Source organism: Letharia columbiana (genome assembly GCF_014066305.1).
Source record: "Letharia columbiana isolate WasteWater2 chromosome Unknown Sc0000016_s0, whole genome shotgun sequence".
In the NCBI taxonomy this organism is placed as follows: domain Eukaryota; kingdom Fungi; phylum Ascomycota; class Lecanoromycetes; order Lecanorales; family Parmeliaceae; genus Letharia; species Letharia columbiana.
Window position 1 is genome coordinate 197,501 of NW_023501056.1, and position 10,000 is coordinate 207,500.

Sequence of the window (10,000 nt, forward strand, 5' to 3'; positions counted from 1 at the left end):
CCACAAATATGTTCATGGAGACTTGCTCTCTTTGGATTCGTCCTTCAGCTCATTCGTGATCCTCAAACCGGCCAATGTCCCGTTGGTGTTGATATCATAACCGGTCCTCCTCCGTCCTCAGGCTCGACCGAAGACTCGACAGAAAATCCAAAAGATGATACACAGCATGAAGACGATAAGCCATCCAACACTCAAGACTCATCTGATCGTGCGGCTTCTACAAGCTCTCCCTACTCAGTGATCTCGTCCCAAAGCAGCGCTTCCCTGGCTTCCTCAACCGGAACAAGTTCGGCTACCACTGTGACTTCAAGGGCATACTTCGGCGTATCGACAGTGTTTGGAACGTCAATAACCTGCTGCGATAACTCTACCATCATCGGCACGACTACTCTTTGCAACTACCAAGTTGACTTCTGGGAAAAAAAATTGGGCCCATTCGTAACGACTTCCATTCCGATTCCCGCTTCCGCAACTCCAATTTTGATGCCTGGAACGTCGATCATAGTCAGCAGTGCGACTCTTCACGCATTCTATTCCTCTCTCGCCTCTCAGATAGTTGTTTACGCGGCCAACTTGACGTCACGACGTCCGCAATATCACGGAATCGTTCAATCCCTACATCCACAGCGTCTGTAACAGCGACACCGCTGGGTGTCGATAGCGGTCTGCTAGGAGTACTCAAAGGTGGTACAAGCGCCGGCGAGGCAGAGCAAGCACTATCGACAGACTCTGCCACTCCAACATTAATGTTGACAGCAGACATTAATCTCGTGGGATTAAATCAAAGTGCCGTATGTACCGGAGAAGCCACGCCACCAAACCCAACTCTCGCTTGCACACAATACTTCTTCTACCCCAACGACGGACCGAACGCCTTCCTCTGCTTATGTAACGACGGCACTTGGACTCACCGCGTCAAACAAGACAGCTACTCGTTGTGCCCCAGCCAAGTCACAACCGTCAGCATGAAAGTAGCCTACTACGCAGAAACCACCGTTCCACCTAGCGTCTCATGCACCCTCGTCTATTGCGATCCCTGCTCGGTAGACTACCATCCTTTCTACGAGTGTTCCAATGACCTGTTCTTCGCGGGTGCATGTCCGAGCTCGGTATCTGCCGCTACAACTAAGCCCACTCTCAGCGAGCCGCTCGTTAGCGTAACCGCAGTTCTCACGAAGGGAGAACTTCATCGTGCCAGCTACGACTTCACTAACTTCACTTCTCTCGCTCACAACGAGTACGTGCGTACCGCAGTGTATGAAGCATGTGGAGGAGCACGGGCTGCAGGCTTCACAGTTTGAGGCTACGTGTTACTGTGACCCGGCTTGTGGTGGTAATGCGCACCCTAAGCTGGGTGCGAATAATGCGTGCCCGAACCAAGTCGATGTTGTGAGTTAAGGAATAAATCGTATCTAGAAACGGGTAGTCGCTTCAAGACATTCGATCAGGCAGCAATTAAAGCGACGTCAAGGGCCTACGCGAAGAAGGTCAAGTAAGCACAATTCATGTCGGAAACTACACGCTCATTCAATAAGGGATGGCATGATCTCGATCGATGGCTACCTCAAAGCGGACGCTATAAGCTACGAGGCATGAATGGTAGCTGAACGATTGGAGCGTGCTTACTACTCTAAGACATTCCGTTTGACAAAACGTGTCTACTGTACTTATGATTTCTTGGTTTCATTCTCTGCCTCAGTGATGGAATGTAGAGAGTGGTGAGGGTGCTGAGCAATTAAGCTATTGAAGAACTGACCTTCTGAAGCGCTGGAGTTCTGTTGTCTTGACGTCGATGTTTGGGCAATAACTTCTCCAAACGGGTTTTTTGTAATTACAAACGGTTGGCAAAGAGCAGTCAACAGCGGGGAAACCCTTCCATGAGCAGAACAGAACAGAAAAGAAGAGAGAAGACGAACCAACAAAATGAACGAACCGCTGGTCCGAAGTTCCCAATCCGCGGCTGACAGTCCGACAGTGATGATCGTTCTCACAAAGAACCATCAAAGTTTAATCGTATGGCTCAATACGTGTACCTGATGCAGGCCGACAGACTTCAGTCGCTTTCCATCGGCACTTGATTATTACGAGCGCCTTGCTTGAACGGCTAAATCCTTTGATAGAAAAGGTATCTTACAATATGAAAGAAAGATGGAAGTAGCAAGGAAGTCTGATGAGTTGAAATTCAAAATCGGAAATTCAAGGCCATTAAACAACTGTGACCGATCCGATTCTTGCGTGCTTTCTCCTGTACGAAACTCTTGGCATAGTGTAGATGACCCTGAGTATCTTTAATATAAAGACTTCGTTAGAAAACCACGTGGCAGTATCTCTATAAGGATTTACTCGTAAAGGTTGTCGATAGAGAGGTGTGCGATTTGTCGATGCCAAGAATTGTCAAAGTTTTTGCATACGCTAAATATACGTATCTTCTCACGAGTGAGATCAAAATTTAGGCGCCTGATCATCTCGAGTCGCTCACGTTTCAGCAACATCGAGCAATATTGAAACAAACAAACTCTAGAGATCAGGCACGAACTACTGCTATTTACTTCCACACCGCGAACTTGCTCAACTCTTCATTGCTCGACGGTGCTTTTTACCAGACACATGGCAATGTCAAGGATCATCCCCCACCAAGCACATTTCCAACGTCCACAATCTGGTTGACAGCTGCCTTTGGTTTGAGAAGCTGCTCGACTCTTGCTTCATCCGAGATACGAACAAGATGTCTATGAACTTCGTGACCTTCAATCAGGACTACAGCCACTTGGCTGTGGGTGAGTCTTCAATGCTTTAGAGATCTCCGGGCCATGCTAACATCTAGTCTTCAGGAACCTCGAGAGGATTCCGAATATACACTACAGACCCATTTGAGAATGTCTTCGAGACAAAGCTGGGTGACATCGCGTTACTGGAGATGCTCTTTTCAACATCGTTAGTTGCCCTTATACTTTCACCACGAAGACTGCAGATCACAAATACCAAAGTACGTCCTCGTATCCTCACATTGCATCATTATGTGATTGGCAAACAATACGAGGACGACGAGCATCGTCTTAGGCTTGCCTGTCCGGTCGCTAGAAGGGCCATGCTGACCATTTCTCACTTCTTGCAGAGGCAGTCGACAATATGCGAGCTCACTTTCCCCACCACAGTGTTGGCTGTACGAATGAATAGGAAGCGGCTGGTGGTCATATTAGAAGACCAAATATATCTATACGACATAAGCAACATGAAGCTGCTGTACACAATTGAGACTTCTCCAAACCCAAACGGTATGTGTGGCTAACCCAACCTCTTGTCCATATCTTCTAATACCTGCAGCTATATGCGCTCTGTCACCTTCCTCGGATAACTGCTACCTAGCCTACCCTCTCCCACAGAAAGCAGCGCCCTCATCCTTTGCTCCTCCGTCCCATGCGCCACCAGGCGCTACACACATTGCTCCTACCAGTGGGGACGTCCTCTTGTTCGACACCCTAAAGCTCGAAGCGATCAATGTGGTAGAAGCACATCGCTCACCTCTATCATTCATCACTGTGAATGACGCCGGCACCCTTCTCGCAACAGCCTCTGACAAAGGAACTATCATCCGAGTCTTCTCCATTCCTTCCGCGCGCAAGCTTTACCAATTCCGCCGCGGCTCCATGCCCTCTCGCATCTATAGTATGTCTTTCAATACTACCTCTTCCCTCCTATGCGTATCCTCCGCCACCGACACAGTGCACATCTTCAAGCTAGGAGCGCCTCCGCAACGCCGCAACGGAGACGAGTCGTCGATGCTCTCTACTTCGCCAAGCCAACGCGAACGAAGCATCAGTCCAGGTGGCAGTGACTCTCAACTTGATCTCACGCGGTCTGCAAGCAATGCCTCTGATTCAGTCTCCACGAAGGGAAGAAACCACAATGGATCATTGCTAGGCATGATCAGGCGGACATCCCAAAATGTCGGTACAACTTTTGCAGCCTCCATGGGCGCATATCTCCCATCCGCCGTATCAGAGATGTGGGAACCGGCTCGAGACTTCGCTTGGTTGAAGATACCCAAAGCTCCACCAGCAGCACAAGGTGGGGTTCTTTCCTCGAGTGCTCCACTACGGAGTGTCGTCGCCATGAGTAGCAACAGTCCACAAGTCATGGTCGTCACAAATGAAGGGCACTTCTATGTATTCGGCATTGATTTGGAAAAGGGAGGGGAAGGGACTTTGGTCAAGGTGTATGAGATTGGGGGCGAGAGCGAGCGACTGGGGGCTAGCGTCATGGATGATTGATGGAATTCGACGACTTTCCTATTCCCGAGCATATCGCGTTTGAGTGGGATGGATACCTTGCTGGCATGTCTTACTAGTGCTCAGATTTCCTGTAACATAAAAACATACAGCAGACCTCGGTCATTTGGTCATCGCGCCAGTGGCAATTGGAGATGCCAAAATGCTGATCATGTCATGTATCCAGTAGGACCCATAAAATTGCAGCGTGTGGAGTTGGTCGAAGTTATAATTATCAAATTATCACGAGTGTCTCGACTCCTGGTGAACGCCAAGGCCGAGAGTTGCGGCAGCTCATAGACGCTAGACGAGCAAGACGAGCAATCCTTCATTTCTCATGGCAGAATATGCATGTCTGTGGTTAAACACAACTTTCAGCGCACATACACACTCTGCGAGGTCTTTGCCAACGTTTGACTTTTAGATCATCGAGCTGCCGGAAGCAGCTACTCCCTATTACAAAGCTACCTCACGCGATTCGAGCATCATTGAGCTTTACCACCCTCACGCGACGTCTCAATCAACCAAGCGCATTTTCCTTACACTCAACCTGTCACTCACCTTATCATTGACCTCCTCGAATTGAAGCGAGTATGGATTCGAAGATGGACGTGGACATAGGCAAATTGCCAGAGCCCCACAGACTCTCGCCAGCAACAGAGCCTGCGTCCATACCAACGCTGGATGGGTGGATAGAAAGCTTGATGAATTGCAAGCAGCTGGCGGAGAACGATGTGCAGAGACTGTGTGATAGGGTACGTCGAAGAGTCTCGAGGTGCATAATATGCATATTTGGGCTCCAAGGCTGACGTTGCACTTGGGTAGGCTCGCGAAGTGCTACAGGACGAGTCAAATGTCCAACCAGTGGTACGTACACGATAGAGAGCCAGATTTGTTTCAGGTGTCCCGTCATGCTGATATCTTGCTGAAGAAATGCCCGGTCACCGTCTGCGGTGACATACACGGCCAGTTCCACGACCTGATGGAGCTCTTCAAGATTGGTGGACCAAATCCCGACACTAACTACCTCTTCATGGGTGACAACCAGATCCCCGTATAATAGTTTTCTCCCCATGCTGACGCGTATGTATTCAGGCGATTACGTTGACCGTGGCTACTACTCCGTCGAGACTGTTACCCTCCTTGTTGCTCTGAAGATTCGGTTCCCCCAACGTATCACCATCCTGCGGGGCAATCACGAATCACGTCAAATCACTCAGGTCTACGGCTTCTATGATGAGTGTTTACGAAAGTACGGCAATGCCAACGTCTGGAAATACTTCACCGACCTCTTCGACTACCTACCTCTGACCGCTCTAATCGACAACCAAATCTTCTGCTTACATGGAGGCCTCTCGCCAAGCATCGATACTTTGGACAACATCAGAGCCCTGGACAGAATCCAAGAGGTGCCACATGAGGGCCCAATGTGTGATCTGCTTTGGAGCGACCCTGATGACAGGTGCGGTTGGGGAATAAGCCCTAGAGGTGCAGGCTACACTTTCGGACAAGATATTTCAGAGGCATTCAATCACAACAACGGCTTGACTCTGGTGGCGAGAGCACATCAACTTGTGATGGAGGGTTATAATTGGAGTCAAGATAGAAACGTCGTTACTATCTTCTCAGGTACATCTTAGTACTGGTTCTTCAGCTTGCTGGTGCTAACCCCTTTCACAGCGCCGAACTACTGCTATCGTTGTGGAAACCAGGCTGCAATAATGGAGATTGATGAGCACCTGAAGTATACCTTGTGAGTACCGTTCAAGCCACATGCTCGGCCACATACTGACAGTATGCAGCTTGCAGTTTGACCCATGTCCAAGAGCGGGAGAACCCATGGTCTCAAGGCGAACCCCTGACTACTTTCTCTAAAGCAAATAGACTGGGACCTGGCATTACCATCCGTGCAACAGCTAATACCTTTGGTGGATCAACGAATGTTGTACGGTCAAGACTACGTCTTCACGTCTCCTATTGCATTTCGTGTTGCGACGATCAGGCATCAAGATCATCGCACACATTTTTCCATAGATTTAATGACCTTAGAGATGACCGCTCTGATCTTACTTTGTTCCAGAAGAGCTAAGTTGAAATGTACTCTACTCTTTGATGAACACGCCAATTCAGCGCGGTTGAGAGTATCTACCGCCAAGGCTACTTCAACCTCCAATGTCAGTCGTATCTGCAGCCATCCCACCTTCTCTATATTTCTTCTCCATTTTACTCGCTAGCAAAATACGTACAAACTCAACAAACGTAACGGAGCTATGAAAACAAAGAAGCCTCTCCCTTCGATTTCATGCTCACTTGATTTATATATTTCTATGGATCATGCCTTCAGCTAACCGAACTCCATTACGAACAGGTACACTAAGATGTCCGGCTATCAGCCCAGATCAGCCGCTGAGCGTTCAAGAGTTCCTCCATAGTTTGAAGAAGTCGACGCGCCCGTTTCCCACACCGAAACGCTCGGAGGCACCGCAAGACAGTACATTCACAAGCTGTCAATTGACCGTTGATGGCTTTCTCCATGGTATGCAAAAGACAGTGACTCCGCCTTATAAGCCCGTTGAGGCTGGTAATGCCCCAAAGCTTCAATCGATAGCTTCACCAGGCCATCAAGGCTTGCCATTCGTCTGCTCAGGCCGAGGTCTCTTGGACCCACCCGAGACTATCCCCGATCAGTCAGATGGCGAGCAAGTACTCAGCCCATCACCAGACACTCAAGGACTAAGATCTCCCGAACCAAAGGGCTCAGATGAGAAAGACGCATCGATGAAGATCCCAAAAGTCGTTCGCACGTACGCAAAGAAAACCAAGCCTGTAACGCCGGTATGGGATGACAGCTCCGCCTTATTTCTGACTCAATATTCCATGCACGAGGAAGCTCTGCTCGATGGACTTCTCGATGATGGGTCATATACCTCGACAGAACAACTGGCCTCCAGGGAAATCTTGAAAGATAAGCCTGGGAGGAAGCACCCCTCAGTAGTCCCCTCGAAGCGCAAACGAATGCCTACGCAAGACTGTGAGGAGGACCCTAGAGAGAACCACAGTGAGGATGATGCGGACGTTGGGATAAAGGAAAAGGAAAAGATAAAGAAGACTAGGCGAAGAAAGCGAAGGGCACCGGTCAACGAACTCGCACTGGTGACAAAATTTCCGTCTCATGAAGAATCTCCGGCACCACCGGCGAAAGCTCCGGTGAGAACACCTTTTGCGTAATTCCATAAGCCCAGTCTATTGCTAATTTCATGAAGCAGAAAGCGTACGATTCCGATAACGCCATCGACTTGCTGAATGAATATCTTGATGGACAAGGCTTTCCTGCGTCCACTTCGCCAAGTTTTGAAAGGGGCCGAAAGTCAATAATAGCCAACATAAGGAAGCCAGTGACAAGGATTCGCCGAGAAATCACCCTACCACAGCGAGAGATCCTGGCTCGAGAGGGTTTCAAGTTCCCACCCATCACACCGAGAGCTACGAAATCGCCGGGTTGGAGATTGGGAAGCGGCTTCGATGGAATTACACTGGAGTCATCCACGAACAAAATACCGCAGACCTCGCGTAATCGGAAACTTAGACATGCGAAGACTCCTTGTTTTGTAGGGCGGTCTCTTCCAAAACTTGAATTGTCGGCTGGATTGTCACCAACTCGTTACTCTGTTGGTCAGAAGGGCATCCCAAGGAGGCGGAAAGATCAAGGCAATCCTGCTAAAACCAAAGGGTATGAGCCAGCCATGAAGCTTGGTACAGCTGATGGCGCCGTTGAGGATGGCCTACCTCATAGCGCAATCAAGACTAGGGGAAAAGTCTCTTTTGAGAAGGTGGCCGGCTTGACTTTGACCGCTCTACCACGCCCATCAACAGAGATTGATCGGTTCCAAACAGCGTCTCCTTCCCAACGTAACGATGTCATCAAGGATCCTGTTCAACTGCACCAAAGCCCGACCAGGCATCTAGATGCTAGCCAGGCAATCCGAGAGCCATCAAATTCAGAGCGCAAAGGCTGGCTAAAGCGCAGAGGGGTCAATTCTGCTGTCGCTGACGAGGATGGAGAGGAAGAGCAGCTGTTCGTAGATACTCAAAGAACCTCCGGCAATGTTAGTGAAACTGGGAAGAGAAAGTGGAGAGCTGACTTGGATACAAACCTTGAATATACCGCGCAAGCACAGCATGTCGTGCACAATAATTCGCAGGCTTTTAATGAAGAAGGCAATCAGATCCCACCAAACCCTGAACGACCTGGCAACAGTGGACAGCAAGATATGTTTCAAGGCGAGCAGAGCGCCGAACGGCATCGGTGTCGAGCTTTGCATGATATAGAAAGACAACCTCTCAATTCAGAAGAGGAGACTCTTGGCCATCAAAGCTCCAGGTGTCCTCCAGAACCACCATCGTTTTCGAAGTCCGAAGCTGACTTTCCAAACTCGCCATTACACGCCAAAGACCTGTCAATGCCAAAAGCAAGGCCCCATATCGAGGTTCTAAGGACCTCTGAGGTTCCAGAGACACAAGAGAGACCCCAAGAGTCTATAGAATTTGATCATACGGGGATCGAATTCTTGGACCTGGGCCGACACCCATACCACATACCAGAAAGAACTCACGACTCCGGCAAGTATTTCTCGAAAGCTGTTCAGCAACTCGAGTCCCCGGAAGAGGTACCACACACCATTACGCGGCGCAAGTCACGTCGAGAGCCGGAACCAGGTGTGACAGGAACGCAGGTGATGTTTGGAACGCGAACAGGGGCACATCACGTCAATGTGGCTCCCATCACTGGCGAAGAGGAATCTCGGAAGCAGGAAGGAAGTTTGGAGTTGGGCGTGACGTCGAGGCTGAAGAGGACGATGTCTAATGTGGCATTAAGACCGCCATTCAAAGAGCCTTTGCGATGACTCGGCGGTGATGGAACACATACAACGAGCGTTGCTTGATGTGCTACTATAGCCACTCCACCTCGCTAGATTTGAAGGGCGGCACGTGCAACCATTTCGAGGGCATTTTCATTTCTAATTGCGTGCGCTCTGCTGATTGAGACTAAGGCTTGATGTAAAAGTAGCTCGCTCTCTTAAGATGTTTCCAGTGTTCCAATCTTCTTAGTGTCGAGCAGAGGCTTCCAATCGAACAATATACAAAGCGAAAGGCCAAAGTTTCTATTTCAACGCTCTCAACGCTTTCGCTCCGGCCACTTCAACCTTCTTTCCAAGATCCTTCTCCCACTGCAATCGCTCTTGCCCGTCAGTAGGTGGTTCAAACGGAACCTCCACGGCCCGGGCCCAGACCCTCAGCTTCCTCTCTGCAGCCGCCGCGACTTCATCGACGATCTCAACATCCCACCCATCGATATCCCGGTCATCAAAACTCCGAGTCGCCAACCAGGAGCAATTGCCCCCGAGCTGTGTCCCATTCCGTGCGAGGCTTCGAGTCGCGACGCGAAAGGTCTCGGGGGAGTAGGACCAAATCTCGCAAGCAAGATCGCGGACTCGAACCAAAGCCATGTATGGGTTGTTCGGATCAATGGCGAGAGCACTGAGTTGGGTGTTTATCTGCAAGTGTTTTAAGGCCATGAAGGGTTTTAAGGTCTTGGCGACGTCGGAGTGCTAATCTTTACGTTAGCCATCGCTCGCTCGTCACACTCAAATCTTGCGCCTGTGAAGTGGCTCGCTCACCCCTGTGATGTCTGTCTCAGTCAGGTCGAGCTCTGGTGAGCGGAGATGAGGGCA

General features: G+C 49.7%; 4 protein-coding genes across 4 annotated transcripts in view; 3 read left to right on the forward strand and 1 right to left on the reverse strand.

Moving 5' to 3' along the window:
* Positions 1-2,725: 2,725 nt before the first annotated feature.
* Positions 2,726-4,271, forward strand: HO173_005645 (uncharacterized protein; the record flags this gene model as incomplete). Its single annotated transcript, XM_037307560.1, has 4 exons — positions 2,726-2,777; positions 2,832-2,986; positions 3,116-3,275; positions 3,325-4,271. The coding sequence occupies 4 exons, from the start codon at positions 2,726-2,728 to the stop codon at positions 4,269-4,271; spliced, it is 1,314 nt and encodes a 437-aa protein (XP_037165369.1).
* Positions 4,272-4,861: 590 nt separating this feature from the next.
* Positions 4,862-6,143, forward strand: HO173_005646 (uncharacterized protein; the record flags this gene model as incomplete). The annotated part of the gene is made up of 6 exons (XM_037307561.1): positions 4,862-5,023; positions 5,094-5,135; positions 5,200-5,305; positions 5,364-5,897; positions 5,949-6,021; positions 6,071-6,143. The coding sequence occupies 6 exons, from the start codon at positions 4,862-4,864 to the stop codon at positions 6,141-6,143; spliced, it is 990 nt and encodes a 329-aa protein (XP_037165370.1).
* A 459-nt stretch (positions 6,144-6,602) lies between these two features.
* Positions 6,603-9,172, forward strand: HO173_005647 (uncharacterized protein; the record flags this gene model as incomplete). The annotated part of the gene is made up of 2 exons (XM_037307562.1): positions 6,603-7,475; positions 7,535-9,172. 2 exons carry the CDS (start codon positions 6,603-6,605, stop codon positions 9,170-9,172), a joined length of 2,511 nt encoding a protein of 836 aa, XP_037165371.1.
* A 258-nt stretch (positions 9,173-9,430) lies between these two features.
* Positions 9,431-10,000, reverse strand: part of HO173_005648 (uncharacterized protein) — a gene marked incomplete at both ends in the record, with an annotated part of 1,815 nt that continues 1,245 nt past the window's right edge. The window contains one exon of the mRNA XM_037307563.1: positions 9,431-9,877. Coding sequence (XP_037165372.1) covers positions 9,431-9,877 — 447 coding nt within the window. The remainder of the gene's footprint in view (positions 9,878-10,000) is intronic.